Below are 24496 nucleotides of genomic sequence, written 5' to 3'. Positions count from 1 at the left end.
TAATTTACATTCGGTGCCATTCCCAGGACCTATGCTGGAGCAGGTATCCCATACTGCTCAGCAGTCTCAATATTGGCATAGGCGTAGGCCACAGCTCCGTAATACAGTAAATATGGCTGCAGGGCTTTTACAACCAGATGAAATTGTTATGGTCACAAGATAGAGAGTGCTAATCCAGTATAAATTTGCTCTGCCAGCCCAAAGCTCTTCAAACATCTTTTGTAGATGTTTGAAAAAACAAAAAGCAGCTTTTATCCAGGACCAAAAGTCATCCGCCCTCCCACAGCCAGCACAAGTTCTGCATTGTGTGCTTTGGCTAATTCAGCAGAAATGAGATTGCATGCCCATGCTTTATCTGGATGAAATTTTTACCACTGGGTGGTCTGACAGTATGCTAATCTGGTTTTAATCAGCAGGGGAGGGTGAGTCTCAAGCCGCTCTGAGACTATGCTGCTGTGCCAGAAGCTGGACTAAAATCTGGAGTCAGGACCCCTGTCTTTGTTGAGCTTTGTGGCTTCTGCCTGCACACATCTTTGGTGTAACAGCTAGTTCTTTAGTAGTGCCAGGGATACACAGGCAGAGCCATCCCAGCTCCACCGCTTCCCTCTTTACAGAGCTGCAGTACCTGTTGTCTCAAGCTTACGGCAGAGCCGTGAGTCTGATAGCTATTTGGCCAGGGTGCAAAATGAGGAAGCTGCGCATGTTCTTTTCCCACAGACGATCTTAGCAGTCAAGACTTAATACTGAGAAACTGCCTTCATGAGCATGTCAGCTGGAGCCTGCTCTCACACGAGAAACCTACGGCAAGGCTGAAAGGCCTGGCTCAGAGGGCTGTAGCTTCTCTCTCAGCATCAGCCAGTGCCCCGTGGTCTGTACAGGGGCAGAGGCTCTTCAGTGTGCAGCCCCCGCCAGCACCGCACCATGGCTGCGCTGAAGCCTGGAAAAGGCGTGCCAGTAATTAAGGACCAGAGCCACACAGTTGCAATGATGCTTTCAGATGGCTAGGCCAACAGAAAAAACATGCCAAAGTTGTATAAATACAAACAAGTTACTGTTCACTCAGTAGCTTCATCTCTTTGAGCTTTAAATTAGAGAAAGTGACAATACACTTTCACAAAACTAAAAGCACAGACCTAAATTCAGTGGAGCATCTACAGCAATTTCTGTCAGCAGATTTTTGTACCCTGATACTGTGAAGCTGGAAGATGATAAAAACCTACCTTTCTGCTACGGGGCCTGCCAGCTGCCCCTGTTGAGGGCATCTCCTGGGAGGCAGATGGGAGGGAATAGGAAGCTCTGGGCCAGGCCCTGGGGCCAGTGCTGAGTTCTGACTCTGCGGCAGCTCCCAGTCCCTGCCTCCCACTGCATTTGCCTTGAAGAAATGGTTTGTTCTCAGCTGAGAAGCTGACACCTGGGAACTGGGAACTGCTATCTCTGACAGAGGCAAGATCCTACCTCTGAGAGAGAGACGGGTTCCTGCCAAATCCAGAGCACTAATGGTTGCTTCTCTAAGAAGCTCCAGGTTCAGTAGCTGCCGCTTCTTACAGAACTCCCAAGCTGGGACCATTGCTCCCAGTTTTTATCTTCACTAACTGGCTGCATGCACTGTCTCCTTCCACTTCCACCAGCAGTGGTGAGCCTGCTCTTCCTTTTGTTTTTCCACAGCTTCTCTTCTCAAGTGTTTGAAACATGCCAACATTGTACTCCTTCATGACATTATCCAGACCAAGGAGACTCTAACATTTGTCTTTGAATACATGGCGAGTTGCTCTTTTTCCAGCTTGCTATGAAGTACCGGGAAGAAACCAGTGGCTGTGTAATGAATTTGTTGCGTTATGGGACATGTACAAAGGAACAAGTTGTTATCCTTTAGTGCACTGTTCACTTCTCTTTCTTGGTGTCCTGCTTTCCATCCATGCAGCCTTACTTTTTTGTTTCTGCTTATGCAACAGCTGTACACAAAAATGATTCCACATGTTCTCTCCACTAGGATGGCAGAAACTATTTACCTCCATTACTGACTTGACAACACAGTAAAAGTATGGTTACTGAGCCACAGCAAGGATAAGGCATAGTGATACTAGCTCACATCCCAGTTAGTGTCAAATTTGGCACTGGCTGCAGCGGCTCACCATGGCCAAGCTATACGTTTCTCTCATGGGGAGGCAAGATGCCAATAAATAAGTTCTCAATATGAGTCTTTGCTACTTCTGTTACTTTTGCTAATAGCTATCAACCAAATTATGAGGAAAACATATGGGCTATGTATTCTTACTGTAGCTTTATGATTAACTCTGGTGCAAGTATGAATTCTGCTAACTATCAGCTTCAGGCCACAAACTGTTAGGGTGAAATAACAGGTCAGCCAGCCCCCTGATTTGACCCAATACTTAAGCACGTCCTCATATGCTGCATCAGATCAGATGTTCACTAAGATGAAAGAGAATCCTTTGTATGTAGTGGTTGTATACTTTTTTCTATTTACAGAACAGGCATTGTTAGTAGAAGCATTTTATGCTAGTAGCTTTGCCTCAAGTTATCTTCTTTTATTTAGCACACAGATCTGGCACAGTACATGGCCCAGCATCCTGGAGGACTTCAGTCTCACAGTGTTATGGTGAGCTCTTAGAAGACTAGTATCCCTTAAAGCATGAGAAATACATTATTTTCCACTATGTATGATCATTGTAAATTGCTGCAATGCTTAAAACATCTAAAAGTTACTAATATTTATTCATTCCATATATGACAAACAGTTTGAAGAAAAGCTGTCTTTGATAAAGATGTAATAACCTCCCTCTCACTAACTCTCCAAAGCCATTTTTCAGCTTAAGTCCCTCTTCCCATTTCCTGAGCCTGCAAGAGGACATTCAGCTTTTGTAAACAATGACATCTTGTGGCAAGCAAATCTGTCTCCACACAAATTTGTATTCTCTTATCATTAGAATATGTTATTCATCTCTCTAAATAAAAGCTCTCAAATCTCACTCCCTCCTCATCTGGAACTGTCTTCATATTTACAGTCAATTAAATCATTCCTGGTTTTGCTAAAGCTTTTTGGGGGATAGCTTGACTGGAATTGAGCACAACTGAAGATGTACCATTACTTTGTAGATTAGTATTATAATAGTCTCCTACCCTCCTTTGTAGACATCTGCACAATTTAATTAACTTTTAGGACTTCTGCTGCACACTGAGATTAGGTTTTAATGCAGATGTCCTCAGTGAATGCCTAGGTCCTTTTCCTGAGTAGCTTCAGTTAATTTATCTTACAGCTGTCAACAATAACTTTGTATCTTATCAGACTGCCTATTCATCTGGCTTTGTCAGATCTCTCTGAAGTTCCTCACTGTCACTTCTTATCTTGGCTAATCTAAATACTTCTGTCATCTTCAAATGCTGCCACCTTGTTCACATCTTCTTCCAGATAATTGTTAAGCAATACCAGTTCTAGTGAAGTTTCTTGGGGCCCCAGATTTTAAACATCCTCAGTGCTCAGATGTGTCCAAGATCCCCGTATTGCAGTTTTGGCAGAGACCTCAAGGGCTCTGCTACCAGGGCAGGCTTGTAAAGGACATTGAGTACACGACTGTAACATGTAGTCGCTGGCATTTGTGTGAGGAAATACTTGCCAGCTGCTCTGCTTTTGTGTCCAAAATCCTCACTGTCAGCAGGAATTGAACTTCAAAATGATTTACTGTTCCTTTGGGAGGGTCATCTAGCTTGCTTCATTTTTGCTGGCACATACTGTTTGGTTTTTCTCTGAGTGCTTCCCACCAGCTATGATGTAAGTGTGCAGAATATTGCAGGGACACTTTTCTGGTAGAAAACTGACCTATGGGTGTCACTGGTCTTCCTGCTCTTCAGGTTAAGCTTCTGATGAAAAATGTCTTTTCTCTGGTGAAGTCTATTTACTTGCATTGTGTTTTGTTTTCTAACCATTATCCAATTTCATACTTTGTTTCTGCCCACACCAGTTTTTATTTTACACTAGGCTTATTTATACTGCCACTCTGATAGGAGTTAGGTATTGCTTACTTGTTTGCTTGCTTTCCTGCTTGCTTGCTTCATTCATCAGCTCTAATTTGCTCTATCTGTCTGTTCAAATCAGGTCTCTGTGTTTTCTCCCAACTTGAAAGCTAGCAGTTTACACTGTCAAATAAGTCAGTTCACTGGTCCAGCTTGTATTTGGGAGAGGTGGTGTACAGCGGCTAAAGCACTCCCTCTGCTGGTGTCAACTGCTTGCGATGGGCAAAACTTTCAGCTCCTAAACCCTTCCTTCTACTTGGCTTTATGTCTTTGCAGTGAACACTGAGATCAGAGTATCTGCTGTTCTGGGTGTTGGGTCTGTGTTTTGGAGAGTTGCGTTTGCTCCTGCAATTCATACTCCAATTCTAAAAAAAAGTTAAATTTCCAAAACGTGCACTTAGGGACTGCCCTCATTGCCAAAGTATTCCATGCGGAAAGCCTCAGGAAGCCTCAGGGCAGTCATCTCCCGCTGCAGTTTTCTCCTCCTCAGTCAGCTCCACTCATTTTTAGGATTTTTACTGGCTTCTCACTTGCTTTGTCTCTGCTTTGTTCCAGGAGTTCTCCTGAAGTTCAGAGTTAATGTATCATTGCAAAGTCACCCAAAACCATTTCAGTTTTTTTGTTGGCTTTTTCTAGCTGTTCATGTTCCAGCTCTTGCGAGGCCTGGCTTACATCCACTGACAACACATTCTTCACCGTGATCTGAAACCCCAGAACTTGCTCATCAGTTGCCTTGGCGAGCTCAAGTTAGCTGACTTTGGTGAGTCACTGTTTGGAAACTGCTAGTATATCTGATCAGAGCTAAGCTTTAGCATACATATAGATCTGTATCCACAGCCAATTAAAGCATAGAAACATAACCTCTTACTGAACTTCAGGAAAGTATTTCTGTGGTCAGTCCAGTCTTTCCTTTCTTTACATTGATAGATGCAGGGAGTAACCTCATTTAAGTCAGAGCAATTACTGCCGCATAAAACTGTCTCGAATGAATTGAGAATCAAGCTCTCTCTCTTCAGCAAGTATGTGACATGTGGAGTCCACAGCAATGTGCTGAGCCAAAAGGCTTTCTTGGCACCAGTTTGGGATGGCTGCATCTCTCACGAACGGTAAAGCACAGACTAAGCTTGCAGCGCATTGCAAAGGGGTGCTAAGAAGCCTTCACTGCACACCATCGTACATTCCTATACGTGCCACAGAAGAGAAAGGTTTACTTTCTATTTCGCAACAGTCCTTCTGCCTGCCTCATGGCTGGCTGGCTTGTCTGCAGGGTCAGTTTGTTGTTGCACCCGTATCTCTAGCAGACCAGGTCTCAGAGAGAAAGGAAGAAGGAACTATACGCGAGACACCTTTCAGACAGTGGGGGCAAGTAAGGGATACCCACTTTGTAGACTAACATTTTGCACACACATCTCCCCTGACCAACAAGTCTCCTTGTACCCAACAAGTCTCTTCCCCAGTGCTGTTGTTACAGTACTTCCTACAGCTCTTCCCAATTTCCTCCCTTCCAAGGGCTCCACATACCTCTCATTCCTCCGCTGCCAGACTCCATTAGACTTGTGCAAGGCTTCATGGAGGTAAGATTCAGTTTGGCTAAAATGTAAACAGTTTCCCAGGCACCAGCCTACTCAAGTGGCTCAGGGCACTGAAACCAAGTGGGCTCCCCGTTCCCACTGCCTGTAAACTCAGCCCCACTGGGCACAAATCTCTCACCCCATCTCTCCAGCTACCACCCAGAGCACATGCTCAGCCCCCCAAAAGGACACAGTGTGATGGGCCAGGAGGACCATGAAAATGAAGGGGAGCATTGCCATCTTCCAGCCCACCCTCCAAGCCTCTCCTTCCCTGCTGCAGCGGTTTGTGTGGCCTCTTTCCTGGTCTGATATTTTGCAGTTTACAAGACTGGAAAAGAAGGGCTCCAGTTCTGAGTTCCAGGGAAAGTCCCTTTACAGAGTTATATCTACTCTCAGTCCTTCTTACAATGCCAGAGCAGCTTTCTTAAAGGCAAAGCCTGAGCAGTATAAAAAAGCCACTTAGCATAGTATTTGGATCCCACAGGAAGCAGGATTTGCACTGCCCAGCAGCAAAGTTCTTCGCCTTTGCTTTGCTGGGCCATCACAGGGACATTTCCCTTTTGCATTGCTAGGGTGTCTCCAGCACATTTCCCCTTCACACTTCTGGGGTGTCTCAAGGACCTTCTGTGACTGGCTCTGCAGCTGTCATGATTTTTGGGAAGTCAAGGGAACAGTGACCACAAATGCCAGCTGAGGCAATACCTCCTTCTTCCTATGTCCTTTAGGATAAACTAAGGCACTTTGTCCCCATCTTATTTGGAGGACAGAGATGAAGGAGTGCCACATGTTTTGGAAAGGAAAATATCAATTCTGGGAGCAGGACTTTTGGTTTTTATTAACTGGCTGAAGCTGTTCAGAAGTCTGGAAAGAGCACAGTTGCCTACTTAATTTGAGTAAGTGAGCAAAGTGCTTTAGAAGCATTTAAAAGATGCAAAATAACTACAGCTTATCCCAGAGAGTTAACAACATATATTCTGTTTGAATATAAAATGACAGATGTACGCATACACACACACAAATAAATGAGTTTGCTGAAACTGGGTACTTCAAACAAAAATCAGAACCAACATTTTTTTGGATTTAGTTCAAACCTACTGAAAGGTGAATATTCTATTTACTGCTCTGAGAGTTTATATGAGGCTTCAAATAGAAATCTTAGAAGCCCAGACTCAGCCTGATCTTCCTAAATATCCATGGCAATTTTGGTAAGAGCTGGGCTTTTCCTGGTGTCATCAGTCAAAACAGCCTTTCCTTCTCCTCCCTGCCCTGCAGGACAGGGCATACTGCTTGATCCCATCTGCCCCAGAGGTGTATTCCAGAGACACTGGCTTTGTCAATTGCTTGTAAACTGCTTTGGGATTACTTGTGTTTAAAGGTGCAAGAGAAAATATATAATAATGGGAAACAGAGCATTATATGTTGTACAGGCATAAGGATTGTCCTCTCACTGCACTTAATATTTTTTGTTCCGGCAGGCCTTGCTCATGCCAAGTCCATTCCCAGTCAGACATACTCCTCCGAAGTGGTGACCCTGTGGTACCATCCTCCTGATGTGCTGCTTGGAGCTACCGAATATTCTTCTGATCTAGATATCTGGTAATGACCAATCTCAAAGCATCTCAAATCAGACAGCATCTCTTGGGGAAAATCATCTTTATGCGAATTAAATGAACTCCACCAACTTATAGTAGATACAATCGTTAAGTAGAGTAATTAACATGTGTGAGCAGAAAATGTATGAGTAGTGGGACTTTCGTACTGTTGGGTTCCTAGAAGTTTTCAGGAATGAAATCATTACATCTCATCTGATAATATTTATGAGATATATAAATCTCATCTGATAACATTTATGAATCATTTTCAGGTCTTAGAATAGAAGAGCTTTGCTTAATGCACTTATTATTTTGGATATATCTAGTTGGCTGAATCAGGGTAGCTTTCTGCAGATATGGCTTTGTGAAGAACCAATGGATACAATCACAATTGCACCAACAGTGATTTTGACCTTGGTAACAAAAGACAATTTTAAAGGGTTCCTGAACAGCTCTGGAGATAGAAAGAAGTCTGAGATTTTCATTATTTCTGTGATAGAGAGAGCAGGTAGAAGGTCAGAGAGGCCAATGGCTTCACAGGAGTCTCACAGGCCCTTTTGGGCTGGCTGGGACATGCAGCTGGGTCCTAGGGTTCATCAGACCTCTGGCTCACTTCTGTACCAGGCCAAGCCTGCTCCCAGCAACACCATCCAGATTTACTCATGGACAGCATGCAGCTCAAGAATCATCAGCAGACCATCCTTGTTCTGGGCAATTTTACATCTGTAAATTGTACTGCTGTTTCACCCTTTTTCCTCAAGCCAGTTAATTCCCTGTACTTGTCATGCTAGGACTGTGCTTACCTGCTCCACAGAGTCAAAGGCTGGGAAAGGCTGGCAGCACAGCAGGCTGAAGAATGAGGCTGCAGAAGAGGGCTGGTAGATTTAAGAACAGCAAAGCTCCAGGTCTTCCCAGCTGTTTTGTCCTCCAGAGGTCTGCAGCTTATTGGAGACTCTGATGGCCTAATTCTAGAGAGCAAGGAAATAGGAGCTTTTAGTCTGTTCACTCCCCTAGGGCTGCTGCTAATTTAATTGCTTCAAGATTTCAATGAGGAGAAAAACCTTGCCAAATTCTAATGGCTTCCAGCTGCTAAGCCAGTCTTCATAGTTCTCTCTTTTCTCTCCCACTACCTGCCACTTCTCCCCTCCACACAGTCTCTCAGGAATGTATGCAGTGTTTGAAGGAGATGCCTGTCTAGCAGATCAGAGAGTTTGTATTAGGTAGCCACTTGATATAAGCCTGTATTTTTTTTCCTTGAAGTAGCCCATGCTACACACACAAAGCCTGGCATTTCTGGCTGCACAGAACCAACATCCCCACTATACAACCATGCTCTAGTGTACCGCATAGCAACATGGGACTGGTCTACAGAGATCCCATCCAGCACTCTGTCCATCTCTAACAGTGCAGTGCTCTCAGTCAGTAGTCACTGAACTACATCACGCTACAGGCACCTTTGTTATAATGCCTCCTTATAATAACAACATTCAAAGTGTTTGCCCTAAAGAAAGATGTCATGCTGAGAGAACAGAGGTACTTCAGTGAGCTCTATTCAGTAACTTCCTCCGACAAGAGTCGTTTGTTATCTTGATGTACGCTGCGTTTAAGTTCAATTTTTGTCTATTAGGAAATAATGTGAATTCACACAGATGTTACTTGTCTATAGGGAAGAAAGAAAAAAACAACCCTATTTCTTCTGGATGCTGCAATTTACACGAAGGCAGGTCAGAATGCCCTCGGCAATGGCATGAGACAGTGGGTGTTAAAGCCTTGGTTTAAAGAAACCAATTATAACAAAATAAAACATTATGGCAATTCGTGCATAGTGTGCTTGAGCAGCAATACTGTCAGTGGGAGGCACATGAGAAGTGAATGAGGCCTTGAATAGATGAAGAGAGAGATATAGAAGGAGACTCACTAGCTCTTGGACTAACTAGCAAAGCTGCTTTAATCTCTCTGTATCTCTTCCCTCACTCTCTCTTTCTCCCTCACTATCTCTTCAAGACTTTAGATGAGTTAATTAAGGGATGTCAGGGAGACTAACAGAATGTTTCAGGAAGATTACACTGTGTATCGGGGAGACTTTTTTTTAAACAAAAAGTACTTTATGAATGTGCAGAGCTGATTTTCAGTAGCTGCTAATGTCATGAGTGCCTAAAGTCAGGTCTTCTTTTCAGTCAAGCTTTCCTAGTATAATCTTCCAGGAACGTCACAGGAATCTTCTTAGGTAGATTCACATAGAATAAGAATTCCTCAAGAATGAACATCATGGGGGAAGAAGGAAAAAGGGAAAAACAAAACAACAGTTCTAATGTAGGTCTTAAACTTAGAAATATTTAAAGGTAGAGGCTGTGTTTTGAATGATCCTGGTTAAGAGAAGGATCCTTACAATGCCATAAATCCCATACCTCAAAGGGAGAGTTGAAGCTTCTATAGAGAAGGTGAAATGAAGGACCCAGGAGACCTTGTTTCCAAAGTCCTACTTTAACAAATAGACAAAAATACCTGCAAAAAGAGAGGGGTGCCCATATGTCAGTTGTTCTATCTACTTCTGGCCTTTTTCTGTAAGGAAAAGTGTATTTCATCCTGGAAAACACAGAGATGGAAACAGTCATAATTGCCACTGATGAATCAATACAGTATCAAGCAGGCATTAAAGGCAGCTGGTCAGCTAAGCCTCACTGCAGGAAGCAAAAAGTCCTTCCTTTCCAGCAGTTGTGGCTGCTCTGATAGTTTTGTCTTTATTAGAGACACAGAGGTTTAAAGGTTTTCAGAGATAAGGGGAATAAACCATGAATACAAAAGAGAGCTCTGTCGGAAGGTGAATTTGTAACAACCTAGAAGTTGTTCTTCTCCTCAGACTGACAGCTTGCCCATTAGTGAAAAGACTGTTTCATTAGATTTGGATGTTTGAACCCTTTGCCCTTGGGTAATTCTTAGCAAATGTTAGCCGAGCCTAGAAAAAAAGGCATCTAGTTCTTACTTCCATTTATTGCCCTGTCTGGATTTTCTGCCTTCTCAGCAATAATGGAAACCACAGCAGTTCCGGTTTTCTATCGGCCGCATGAACTCTGTTGCCTTTGACCTTTGCATCAGAGCAGTTTAGGTCATGAAGACCAGGGCACTTTCACTGTTACTAGCAGGGAAGAATCTCTAGCCCTTTCCCTAAAGAAGTGTCATGTACCTTCAATGCCCAGATCCTCAGAGTCTTAAATTCAAATTAGGAACCAGCACAGCCAGCACTGTTCATTAGAAAAAATCTCTATAGAAGGTCTAGCTGTGGCTCTCTCATTTGAGGGCTGTACAGAGTCCACATGAAGTTTCTGCAGTGGCTTCTGTTTCCCATCGATTGGCCATTCCCAGCTAGAGTTTCAGAACCCAAACTGTGAGCAAACCTCAGGACCATTTGCTCCAAAACCACATAGAGTTGCTTCTCTTCTCAGTACAAATCAAGAGTACCTAAATGAACACTGACAGTATGCGGTTAAACTTGTGCAACGGGATCAGTGGATTACAGCAGCATATGTGGTTGCAAAACAGGGTGAGCCATTTGGGCACAGACATCAGCTGTGAAAACAGAGGGTTGATATGACACTGGTCTCAGTAGAGTCAGTCTGTGGGCTCCAAAATAGCTGATGCGGTAGTGCTATGAAACACAAATCTGTGTCGCAAAAGCTGTGAGTTAAGTTTCATGATATACGGCCCTGTCAGAATGTATCAGACAAATAAGGAGCTAAGCTCACAAGACCCAAGGCTAAGGTACATGAAGCTAAGGGAAAGTGCAGCAGAGATGTTTGTGAAAACAGCATTAGGTATGGATCTGGAAACAGACTTGGCATCACCTGATATATGAGGATGACCAAAATACCACAGATGAGTTGCATGTCAGGCTTTCCACTGACCACAGCCAGATAGGAGAAGCATCTTCAGGATTGCAAAAAACAAGATGTGAGAGGTAAGACAGCAGTGCAGATGACCAGAAGAGATTACTAGTTATAGCTCAGCAAGTGAAAATAATTCTTTCAGAATCTGTTAGACAAGGCTGGATTGTCAACATTTCAACCTAAAGGACTCAAATCTGGTAAAACAGAAGAAGATTCAGCCTAGAACCTGAAGAGCAGAGATGGGATATAGTGAAAACACAGAAAACCCAGAAAAAGTTTGGGGTGAAAAAGATAAAAAGTAAATGAGCAAAGTTTTACACCATACAATAAGACATGGAAATTCTTGCAAATAGATAAGCCTATCCTGGCCACAAGTATCTCATCATTATTGCCACCTGGACTAATCCATCTTAATAAAATAAAGCATTTTTTGCAGGCTTTGGTGTTTTCTTTAAGCTAGATGGTTTGCCTTGGCACAAGCACAGGGCTGGGGATGGAGTAAAAATAGGATTACTTCAATGTGGTGTTGCCACTGATTTCTTTATACCGTGAAATCCTGCCCTCAGTTTTGCAGTGAAGAGCTGATTGCTTCTAAAGGAAAATCTCTCCAGTGGTTAGTGCCTCTGTGCTCTTTCTGTATCCACTGTAGCCTTCAACCCAATATATTGTGTAGTAGTTCCCTGCTTATTTTTTCTATTGTTACCACCCAAATTTTGCATCTTTTCCTCCTGGAAAAGAACCTAGCATTCCACAAGCTTCTACCTTGACTGTCTTTTCTGGATGGGTTTGTAACAAGACGAGCTGAAAGAGATCTGAAACAAATCTTTTGGTGCTGGAGAAAAAGTGTTGCTTAGTGGGTTTCTCTTCCAAGGATATTGCCTGTCTTGTTTTGCTGGTGAAGCTTTTCTTTTCTTTTTTTGGGGGGGGTGGTGCTGAGAAAAAAAAAAAAGATGGGAACAGGAGCTTTGATTACTTTATTCTATTTTAAAATATTTATCTGAGAGGGATGTGAATGTGATGAATCTCTAGCCTGTTGCTGCCCTATTTTACTTACCCCCTTTTTAGGTCAAGTGTTTCAATGTGTAGGGCTTGGATCGAGCTTTTGATTACAGCATCCAGTTTGTGACAAGGGCCAGTCGCAAATGCTTAAGAAAGTGCTGCAAGACCAGTGATGTGTAGCATGGCCTTTCCCCTAGTAAGCCTTCCTGACTTCCCACGATCAGCAGGGTTTTCTCATACTGTACCCTGCCTACCACCGTACTGCAGAGGTATAGCAGCCTTCACTTAAGCCTGTATTTATCTGCATATATACAGACACCCCATCTCCTGCCCTGCTGCCTCCCCCCTGCCCCCCACTCACTCACTAGATGAAATGGACAGGGTATGCAACACCTACGGTTCCAAACTACACATATAGACATGAGATGAATATATATAGGCTCATATCAGGATTTCTGAAGCTGCAGATCAGGATTTCTAAATTTCCATTCCAACAACTGTTCTCTCTCTCTCTTCCCCCCCTGCCTCCCCTCATATTGCACATACCGTGTATGTGAATGAGTTAATACCTTGGGTTTCTTGCAGGAGTGCAGGCTGTGTATTTGTTGAAATGATCCAGGGCCAACCAATATTTGCAGGAACTTCTGGTGCTCTCGAACAACTGGAGAAGATCTGGGCAGTGAGTAAAATATACCCTGAAATGTGAGAAAAAAGAAGCTGTTGCTCCAGCCCCCTACTTCATTTTGAAGTCCTGAGCATAGGTCCTATGAATAGCAGAAATAATTTGGTCCAATCTGCCAAGTTTATAGCAGACTTTGTAACCCATTTTACATTTGGCAACTTTCTCTCAGACACAGGAGTAAATCAAATGACTTTCCTTTGATGTTTGTCATCTCATCAAAAATTTAAAGCCAGTTAAAGTGACATCAAATTGAAGAAGGCATAAAAGGTGTGCAGATACTGCAAATTCTGCTGCTTCTTGTTAACTCCCTTACTGTAGGATGCAGCACACCATATTCTCACAAAGAAGTGCTAATACCGCTCGTAACCTGCCTTGAAAGCAGCAAGGCCCTGGGGTTTTTTTGGATGTCTTTTTTTATTTTAACTTAGAACATTTTGTATTGTCCAGTTTATGCTGCAGCCCTACAGACTGCTTTGCCGAAATGGAAAGGGTGGTAAATTACTGTATGAAGGCAGCAGTGAACAAGGAAGGGCAGCAGGGAGATCCAGGAACCTCTTAAGCTGCCTTTTCTGCTGGGGAAAGTGAAACAGAGCTAAGTCCTCAGTGCCAGGGGGTGAAATGGAGGCAGTTACCTGCACTAGTGGATTTTGTAGGTGGCTGCTTAAGTGATTGTTTATTGCTGTTTGTTACTGGCTCTTTGGGAAGATGAACCCGTAGCTTCCTATTGGGTTCTGCTGCAGGGACCTGCCCTTTCCCATCTCCTCTGCCCAGAGGCTTTCCCAGAGGGGGCTAATCACAAGAGAAAGCACAGAAAACTAAAACTTGGGAAGTTACAAGAGACGGCTTTATAGCCTCAAGCCTGCATAAGTCAAGTTTTGCCTTCTGAATCCCTTCCTCCAGAAACGCCCCTGCTAGGTAAGGTTTTCCTCTGTGCTTTTGGCTAGAATGTGTTAAAAAGACAAAGAAGCAGTTCTGTGAACTTCAGAGTTATTAGACTTGAGTTCAGTCCATTTAAATAAATGCTGAATTTCTCTTTCATAAAAAGTGAAAAAATGAATTATTGAGAAAAAAAAACCATCCATACTTGGCCAATTAATAGGGTTCAAAGCTAGGGCAGGGCACAGTTTTCCAGCATGTGAATGAAGGGTATCCTTCCACTTATGACTCTGAAATCTCCTGATATGTTTCCTGTGGTTTTGCAGTTGGAGGGTTATAGCCCTATTGTCATTTCTCTGCTATTATAACTGATACCGTGATTAATACGCTTTGTGCTATGGAAGGCAAAAAAACTTATTTAAAAATCATGAGGAAGCCTTAAGAGTCATGAAATAATTAGTGCCTTTCACAGAAGGTTTTATGTTATTATACAGCCTGGAATGAGGCTCTGTGTTAGGCCAAGATTTCAAAGCTCCTAGAGGATTTCAGTGCCTAACCTGAGATACTTTGCAGAGTGTGAGGTTCAGAGTGGGAATTCTTACTTTTTTCTAATAGTTTTTTTCATGTAGTAATAATAAAGGCACGCTGCACCAGTTCAGAGACAGTCTGCATTTGGGCGTATGGTTCTGTTGTATCATCTGGCATGCTTATCTCTGTTCAGGACTCTTGGCTCAAACACCATCCAGGCATATAGCTCGAAAATCCCCATTCTATGAAATGCGTTGATCCTGTTGAATCAAGACTGTCTCTTGCTGTCATTTCACCAACATTTCTTTTAGAGGCAAGTGCCACCTTAAGCAATCTCCATCCCCCCTCTCTACCCTGGTTACTCAATCCCACCCGTGTGTTACCCCTCACTTGTATGTAGGGCTACATCCCCTAGGGAACCCAGAACCAATTTTTCTCCCTCGATTACTTTAAAGCAGGACAGTTTACTTGCCCAGTTCACCATGTGGCTGCACAAACAGTAGCATCAGTGCTAATGAAGGGATGACAGAGGGCCAGGATGGGAAGGGGGTGAAGAAGAAGCTACTTACGCCAGCAGTGCTGCTTATGAAAGTATGGCCTGAGTGAAATGGGGTCTGCAATGTCTCCAGTTCTCTCTTGGCATGGGGGGTAAGAAAACCTGAGGTTAAACTTAAGATCCTTCATTCAAATTTCAAGCAGTCAGACACAGGTTTTGCAAAAAAGCCTCATACTGTTGATATTAACTTTGTGCTGAGAAGGACTCCCTGCGGGCTGTATAAGGCTGCAGCATGCCGCCAGCGTGCTCCTGTGGCTGAGCCCAACATGTGCCAAAACAATGACTAAAAGGTTTTGCCACATAAAATTTAAAATAGATGTCCCAGCAAAACTAAACCAAATCAGCTGGTTTGGTTCCCTCAGCTGGTTCATCGGAGGAGAAACAAGCGGTTAGGGAAAGGGCAACGATTTATACCAGCTTAAAGTGTTTGTTGAGATACACTGCAAGCGTACACCCTTCCAGCTGAACCTATGCCTCTGTCAAAGTGGGCTGAACTCAGCTGCACCAAGACCTTTCAGTGGAGGAAAAAAACGCCTGCTTGGGGAAGCACAGCAGAACAGCGAGTACAGAATAACTGTTTTGTGCTGCTTTATTTGATAGCACAGAACAGAGAGCTTACAGCTGGACTTGGAGTGAACACACAATGGAGGAAACAATCCCCACAATATAATTCCTTTAAATTACATAAATACAACTCATTCTCTGATTTGGCATGAAATCTCGTTAAAGGTCCAGAACAAAATCCCCTGCCCAATCACCTTGTAAATTCAAAACCAGGTCCAAATTTATGGTTTGGAAAAGCATCTTCTGTAAAGAGAAGACTTAGAAAATAGACATCCATATTCATATGGCATTGGGCAATTGGGGCTCTGAATGCTTTCATACCTCAGCGCAGCAACACATGTAAGCATTTGCTGAAATCTTTGCGTATGCAGCAAAGTACAGACATGAGCAAATAAGTATTTTCTTAAATACTTTGCTCAGGAGAGGCAGAGTGCTGGGTTGACCCTGCGAAGTCTGATTCTGGCCCGGGCTGAACTCTCCCACCTCCGTCGCATGTCTTCAGGACTGAAGCCAGATGGCTCACAGGAGACCTGACAAAACTAGGGCCCAGACTAGTGCAGGAGTGGCACCCCAGAGTGCACACCTGGATTTTCCCTGCAGAATATTCTGAAGGTTTTGATGTGGCTTCCTGGAAAGCTAAGAGATTACTGGCAAATTTTGGCTTCGGGTTCAGCTCCCAAATGTCTCTCCTGTGCACTCGAAGGGTTTACTTTGGGCAAACCTGCCCTACTTACACTGCAAACATGCCACTTGGGAACGCACCCTTATCCAGAACAAACTACCCTCAGCACGGGCCACTGTCGAAAACCTGCACACGGCTGAAAGCTGCACGATGGCGGAGCTGAGGGCGAGGGGGTTTCCGAGGCCGATTTTACAGGGGGGGCAAAGCTCCCGTGCCTTGAGCTCTGCCACGGCGGGCTGAGCTGGCAAGCAGTTGGGCAAGGTTGGCTTTGGCAAGGTGCCCCACCGTGTTTCCGCTCACGTGTGGGGACCCTGCAGCTGCCGTGCCAGTATGCGCCAGCCATGAAACGCCGGATCTGCTTGGGGCTGCTGTAATTCGGCTGATCTCCAGCTACRAGTGAGAAAAGCAATCAGCTACCAGATGCATGCCAACTGTCACAGCCAGGCTCTGTATTTGTTCTTTACTGTATTTCTTTACTGATGCCCATTTTTTTGCAATCTTACTGCAAGTTTCTGTGAGGCCCCGTTCCTTGTATCATAGGATCTCAGCTTTCATTTTAAGGAGAAGGAACTGTCTTGCCTCTGCAAAGCATAACTTATGTGAGACAAATCTAGTGTTGAAGAATGAATAAAAAGCCCTAACATTGTTCATATTAAAATTTCAGATTTTTTTAAGGCAATCTGATTATTTGGGGAGTTACTTGGATGATGAGCTTTGAATGCTTGGGAATGGCGGTGCAGATCTATAATACTATTATCACACACTGTGAACTCTTCTTGGATATTTGGCTTTACCTCTTTAGCACAAATCATCCATCCCAGTAGGCACAAGGCACTTTGCATGTGGTAAATCATAATAATGACACTAAACATCTGCAATTGCAACTAGCACAGAAAGAGATATGCTTGATCTCACACATTTCAGCAACTGTAATGAAGTTGGAGGAAGCTTTACTGGACCAGACTTTGCTTAGTGAGGACCTACTTCTGAAGCTCATAACTCACAGTAAAGACCAAAGACACTGCTGAAGCTCTGAACCCCTCAGGATGAAACACTGAACTGTTGTCTAGCACCTGCCAGGAGACCTGTTTACCATCTTTTATTTCTCACCCCAGAGCAGCTGGGGTTCCTATTACAGCTCCTAGCCTGTGCTGCCGCTGAGCGTAGCAGGAGGTGCCAGTGTGAGTTGGCAGAGTAAGTCCTGGCGGCACTTTTGGTGCAGGAGGACAGCTTCAGTGGTGAACAGAGCTGAATAACGTGACCCTGGTCTGGCAAATACGCGAGTAAGGGGCACCTGTTAGTGAAGCTGCATACACCTTTAGTGATATTCCCAGCAGCAACAACACTAAATCTCAACAGGACCCTATCTGTTATAGAAACAAATGCTAAAATATCAATGTCCTTCACATGCAGACGTCGATCGAGTGCCAGCTGGGGCAGTGTGAATCCGTGCTGATTCACAGTAAAGGCCACACTCTCTCTGCACTGAGACTGATTCCTCCAGCTTCACACCAACGCACAATGCTGTGGAGGTTATCGCTCTTCTCACTCTCTTCCTTGCTTTACACAGGTATTGGGGGTCCCAAATGAGGACACCTGGCCAGGACTTTCCAAGCTCCCCAACTATAAGCCAGGTAGGATTTAACTCACCAGAGCATCAGCTTTTTCTCTGAGGTACCAACCACTTAATAATTTTTGAATCGGTAATTCTCACTGTGAAAAATCCTTTGCTTTTTCAACATTATGTGCTTTGGTGTTAGTAAATCCCTTGAGCTATGTGATAAAAATAGTGCTGTTGTAGGACTGATGGACTAGGCTACAAGCAAAGATACAGGCATGCCAAAGTTGCCTCACTGAGCACTAGATACGTGTTAGGCTGATGGAAGATTTCATTGTTCCGAATGCTAAGAGTTCAGTTAGTCTCCACTCCTCTCTGTAAAGGACCAAGGTCTCCTGTTTCAGACTGGAAAAGCTGACAGGTTCCTGGAGACATAGTTTATCTGAACTCTCCTTATTTTTATGGAGATTGGTTTGGGGGCCTGTAAACCTCATTTTTAAAGGTCACTGTCCCTGATTTTGATGTGGGCAAGGTGAGAAATCTGTGTGATTTATAAAGCTGGCTTCTTTTATTTCCACATGGGCTGGTAGAGAAGTCTGTGTCCTGGACTTCAAAGGGCCAGTTGTCTCTTATTTTAATGTGGGCAGGTTGAGAAGTATGCTTTGAAAAGCAAGCTCAGTCTCTCTCTCTCTCTCACTCTCACTCTGTCTTCCCTCTCTCTCTCTCTTTTTGTTTAATGTTTTCTCTTGGGAAAATATATTCAAGTGTCAGTGAGGGGGAAATGATGAGCACTGATTCTCAGCCTCTCAGCAGGATCATTCTCTAAGAGAAATATAAAAGTGAAATATTAAAAACCCTAGAATGTGAAATCCATCCATCTGCAATCTAGCCATTCTCTCTCACTCGTACCCTAGGAGAGGGGTGGGGGGAGTCTGTCTATCTGGAAGGAAAAAAAAGAGCAGGGGGGAGAGGAGGAGGGAAAAGATGTGCTTTGAGCAAGAGGTTTACAGGTTTAGTAGAGCATAGTAACATCTTTTCAAAGAAGTGGGTGTTGCTCTGTGACCCAGTCCAAGATGCCCCTCCTTTGATTCTGGTGCATGAACACTAAACATCCCCCATTTTCACATGGTAGCCGCCATTGGCTGAACAATAACCTGGTCTCACAGCCGAAAGGACTGGAATCCCTCACACAATTAGCTGAGACACATTAATCAAACCAGCGTGAAATGGGAATGTGTCRCTGTCCACAGCAAGTTTAATTTGGAGAGGGAGCAAGCACAGAGCAGACAGTTGGAGGGAGCACATTCCTCTCCAGCTTGTTGAAAGCTCAGATGGGTACTCTACAAGTTGTACACGGGTGCTCTGGAAGGAAAGCGATGCTCATGTGTGGGACAAATTGATCACAAATAATTTTTTGACAACAGTCATTTGCTCATACAAGGCCAAGCTCTCAACATCGATGAAGATTAGGTATCCCAGATACTATACAGAGGGACAATCTGGAAGAGCTAGCATTAATGCTACACTAGTGAAGTAACTAGTGCAGACAGCACAGAGTACGTGAGTGCCCAGACTGCCCTGAGTGTCACTCCCTGCTAGCTCTGTGTTGTCTGAGTAGCCGTGCTGTCCCCTGCAGCTGTGGAGGGTGCCAGTGGCCAGGCTGGGAGGGAGAAGTCAGGCATCTAGGCAGCACGGGAGTAGTAAAGACCTGTCTAGCCATCATAAGCTGTCTTCAAATCTGAATTGCTTTCAGACTTGATAGAAAGTTTCCCTTGCGGACTCAAGCGGGGCAGAACTGACCAGTGCTGTACTGTGATCCCATGTTGCTGGCAGCTTCTGTGGCTGGAGCACGCCAGAAATGCAGGAACTAGCAAACATCTTGCTGTGCAAGCATCCCACCATGCTGGCAAGCACATGGGAGAGAGGTGTTGAGCCAGTGTGTGGGGCAGTTGCTGTGTCAGCTGGGGAGAAGGCATCCCTTCCTGCTCCTCAGCACCTGCCCGAGGGGCTCTGAGCCGCTCCAGCCATGCACTGGAACCAAGTACTTGGCTCAAACCTGCAGTACACAAACCAGTCTGGAGAGCATAAGGCTAGTCATATAGGGCTAGGCTCTTTACTTGAGTCATGAACTTAATCAAGCCAGTTTTTGATGGGTCTGCCAGTAAGAAAACAAATCAGTCTCTCTGTTTAAAGCTATTTGCCATTCACATGCCCCTGTGCACTTCCCTTTTCCTCCCTGAAGCACAAGGCTGTTATCTCCCAGGATACCCTCAGCCCAAATGGCAGCTGTGGGGCCTGCCTGAGAAAACCTTTCCTCTTGAGAATATTTCCAGCCCAGCTGTGTGAATCCAAGTGCCTGGGACAGTTCAGATAAGCAAACAAACTTTCTAGCACTTCCCCAAATCCGAACGCTTGAATGCTTTTAGCTAGTCCTATTGATGTTCCCAGTGAGCACAGGCAGCAAACAAACAAACAGGTTCCTGCCCGAGGCAGAGAATGAACACAGCACAAAACAAAGCGCCGAGGTGTGATCCTATTCTCATTGAAGTTGATGGCAAAACTCCCACTGGATTCAGCAGTGTCGGCTCAGCCCCAGACTGAGGTTGTTACTGGAAGGGTTCCTGGGCCAGGTGGGTTAGTAGGAATCTTTGAAATGAAAGCTGGAAACCTTTAGATGTTTTTGTGTCACTACTGTGGGCTCAAGCACATCCTGCTGCAAACTCTGAAGAGGAGATCCAGCATGCACTGTGTGGGTCTATGGGCCGGCCACACGGAGGGCAGCTGGGGAAAGAGCAGCTCCCTGGCCCCACTCTGGGCAACTGGCCAGGGATGAACTGTGCAAGGGAGCAATGGTCCACCCTATGTCCTCTGCCTCCTTGCACAAAGAAGTTCAGAAATGGGCCTCGTGCCCATTCCCTACAGTTTGCCAAAAACACAACCTGTATCTGAACCCAGGTGAACAGGGAGGATGGGCAAGCAAATCTTCCTTGGCCAACTCCACTGTGATCTCCCCCTGTCTCATCAGGAGAGACACATTTAATAGTGAATTACACACAACTGAGGAGCCTGAGAGCAGAGCTTTATCCCAGCGCTGGCTTCAGACCCAGCTCCTGAAGAACATGAAGGGCTGGGCGAGCTCCCGACCCACGTCTCAGTGCCCTGGCCCTCTCCCAGGCTCCCCGGCACTCAGGAGCCCTGCCTGTAGTGACGAGGCTTTGCCCTGTGTTAGCTCATTTGTTCTGTTCCCCTCATTTTGCTTCCCCTGAAAGAGGCAGTTGTAGCTCTGTTAACACTATTTTTGAAAGCTCTCATGCTGTGTGAGCTCAAATCCTTGCATTAATCTACTGCTGTGTTCATTTCACTGCGCTGAAAAGCAGGGAGTTTAAATCCCCTCTAAACACCACTGGTGACACCAGAAGGCCAGTGTCTTGATCCAGTCCCATTAATGGTTTGAATCTAGACAGCAGGGGTCAAGGGCAGGAAAGGATTAGGAATCACAGCCCATGACATTAAGCTAGTGCTTTGCCAAACTGGGAATACTGGAGTGCCCAATGCACTGAGTTCTTTTGTATCTCCTTTCCGCTGACATTTGGACTCCAAAGAGGAGGCAACAGTGCATATTTTTCTATAACATGCTGGGAACTTGCAATGAGTGAGCTATAACTTGCTGGGCGTGAGCTTTACTCACTGATTGCACAGGCTGACTAACATAGTTTCCTACCTCAGGTGCTATCCTTTCATTCAGCAGGCACTAGTTTTACACTTGTCTTTTTCAAATGTAGCAATGGATTTTAAAGTAAGCTTAATTTTCAGATGTCTGCAGGCTTTGCTACACTGAATGAACTTTAGAAGCTTTCCACAGCCAACTTCTCCTCCTGAGCACAGATTTTTGGTATCTCTTGCTTTTCCAAAGTGCCACCAGCAGATGGAGGCAACAGGCACTGAACACAAACTTCAAATGGCATTTTTGAGATTACAAACGATGAAATCTTTATTGTCATAATAAACTGCATATGGCTTTGATCCTGATGGGAAAAGCAGCACTGTAACTAATGTGCAATATATGCTGGCCAGTCTGCGGGGAAACTCCCTACGTGGCTGGCAGTGGGCACGGATGGCAGGCTAGAGCCTGCCCCACGGGCAGAGCTCTGCTTGGGTCCTGCAGCCGCAGAGATTTCACTAATGAGAGGAACTGTCTGTGGGAGCCTGCAACCCCACTGCCTTCATCCAGCAGCACTTGGCATCCTCTTTCTCTCTCTTCATCAATTAGGAAAGTTTAACATTTGTCCTCTGGCTTGCTTGCCTTATTATCAGTTCATTAGCTGTTTCCACCTGGGTTTTCATATAGGAAGGTATTTCCTCATTAGCATGCCCTGCATTGCATACTGATAGAAGATAACAAACCCAGCCATTACCTTTCAGATCTACTCCTACAGTTAAAAAAGCCAATCATCAGCCCTACACAATCCCATTATTTTATGTGTAGATCATCACTGTAAGATGATTAAATCAGCAGTTTATCCACTTTTTGGAATGATATCCAAATATGCCTTATCTTACCTTTAAAGAGTAACTGTTTACATTGTTTTACAATTGTAGATTGGTCTTAATCTTTACAGTAGGGAAAATATTTACTGGTCTGTTCTTACCCTCCTCAACACAATGGGGGCTCAGAAGTCTCTACAGGTTTGTCTATATGGGATCAGTCAGGAGATTAATCTGAACTGATTTAAAGTGGATTAGTTAGCTGCATTAAATCCTTGAGTAGAGACACGGTGTTTTCTTACCCATATCTTCCGTTTATTATCAAAGCTCTTTATACTCAGTGGCAAGTYTGGCAGTCCTCACTCAAGCAGAATTGAGAGATTTGTTTGGACAGGGACAGCAGTAGTTGGCTCATTGACTCTTATACTACCCTTGTAGATAATTATTAATTTCCCTGTTATATAAATGATAAATTAAAGTCAGAGGCTTGCTCAAGACATAGCAAAGATGATAATTCAGGTATTCTTCCCAGTTCCCAATAAGCAAACTGATATCTCTATCTGTAATGTAAAGAAAATCCTGTTTTCTCTTTATAATGTTAATCCGTATTTCACAAAGACAAAATGGCATTTCAATTTAGACATCATTGAAACATTTTGCCTCGATGTTATCGACTGAACTTACATTTTTTAACTCTTATGTTAAACTCATTAAAGAATGTTAATGATAAAAGTTTTCAATAGAGTTAAAGTACAATGTTTAAGTCATCTTGACATTTTTATTAAATATTAAAGGAAACTGATATATTGTCATGGCATGTTTCCATCTCATTGAATCAGAATTTTCTGGCAGAAAGTTACAGCATCTGAAAGTTTTTGGCCAGCTCTGCTAAGAGGTAAACATTTCTACCTCATACAAAAAAAGGTTATGTCTTTCCAAACCATTTTAAAAATTGTTTTGCTTCTATTCTTCCTGGAAACATTAAGTCTCTACTCAATATTGACAATTTATTTCTACAAATATATTAAAGTTGAGGGGGAAAAATGAAGGAAGGAGGATCCAAAGAAAATGTTAACAAGGATCCAAGAGGAATCTGCTGCTGGAGTTAATCTCAGTGATTGATTTGGGAGGGAACTATTCAAGATACTAATATATTAAACCACATATATCTGTGATATTTCCAGAGCTCTAGCACCAAAGAGTCATGAATCCCATCTCAGATTATATCGCCACTCACTGCTTTAGCAATTACCGTAGTATTTGGGTATAGGAACATACTTCAGTTGTGAACTGTTACTCACACTGTGATATAACTGACAGGTTTAACAACCTGCTTGCCTAGCTTAATGGTGCAAGATTGCTGCTGAAAAGGTTAAGTGCTGAAAGTTTGGTCATTTGTACTTTTTCAAACTGTCTGTGTATCAAGCCAGACAGGAGTGACTGAGCCCCGGGGCCTGGCTTGCCGCTGCCTGGCRCTCCGGGAATGGCTGCACCGGTGGGAAGGCAGAGGGGCTCAGCCAGCACCTTCTGTCTCTGAAGGATACAGCTGGCTTAAGCAGCTGTGCATGGTCCCAAATAGAGAAGGAGGCCAGATTCCCTAGTACGGGGCAACACAAGCCCCCTTCTAATGCCGAGCTTGTCTAGTGCAGCAGTGAAGCTTGCTTCCTGCTGATCTCGCTGCCACGGGGCTGCCAGTGCAGCCCTGGGCTAGAGGGCTATTCAGCACCACCCTTCTCATCTCCTCCCCATGTCCAGAGCCCTTTCATCTCAGCTGTCATGAATGGCGCTCAGGAGACTGTAGCTGGGTATAAATTACAGCTTTCTGATGCTCTCTAACCTGCACAGGGCCTCTAACTCCCTCCAGAAAGTAGCCTCAAACATCCTTCCAGCTCCCTGACACCTTGACTCAATTGAAGCCATCTTCCCTAGCTTCAGAGAAAATGCCTTGAAGCTCCATGCTGCATTGAGTCTCCTACAGCTGCCTTGGCGAGACTAGTGGTGGAGCCATCGGTTTCTGCTCTCCTGGCTGGACTTGCCTTTCCCCCCCACCGCTAACGTCCCGCAGAAAGCAAGCAAGGAGTCAGGGAGAAACAGAGGGAGCCTGGGCAATCCCTGACAAGAACAGGGCAGGCAAGCAGCAGGAACAGTTGATCCTGCCTTGGGGGAGAGAGAGGTGAGAGCACCTCTAGAGGTGTCTGCGAGGCCCTTTCTGTGAGTGCTGGAGAAGAACAGCTGAGAGCTCTGGCACACTCATCTTTGGCAGTGATCTGGATATCTCATACTGATGAATCACACTCTCTGAATTGTGTGTCTTTGGATTTCCTCCTACTGTTGGTGTTTTCATCAGGCCTGAAGAAATAGCTGATCTGGTACCATATGGATCTTCTCTACCCATTCCGTATCTTTGTGTTTTGTTATAAAACCAGGATCTGACAAACCTAGTGAGTGGGACATTCCCAAGCCAGTGGGATTGGTATCAGAGAACTACCT

At 44.3% G+C, this 24496-nt stretch overlaps 1 protein-coding gene across 1 annotated transcript in view; it reads left to right on the top strand.

Annotated features, from left to right (window-relative positions):
• Positions 1-24496, top strand: part of CDK15 (cyclin dependent kinase 15) — a 40357-nt gene that overhangs the window by 5391 nt on the left and 10470 nt on the right. The window contains 6 exon segments of the mRNA XM_026088208.1: positions 1664-1760; positions 2555-2617; positions 4666-4789; positions 7076-7196; positions 12661-12754; positions 17534-17597. Coding sequence (XP_025943993.1) covers positions 1664-1760; positions 2555-2617; positions 4666-4789; positions 7076-7196; positions 12661-12754; positions 17534-17597 — 563 coding nt within the window.

This window comes from Apteryx rowi, unplaced genomic scaffold (assembly GCF_003343035.1).
Source record: "Apteryx rowi isolate R43461 unplaced genomic scaffold, aptRow1 scaffold_12, whole genome shotgun sequence".
Taxonomy (NCBI): domain Eukaryota; kingdom Metazoa; phylum Chordata; class Aves; order Apterygiformes; family Apterygidae; genus Apteryx; species Apteryx rowi.
This window is presented reverse-complemented; position numbering and strand designations above follow the sequence as displayed.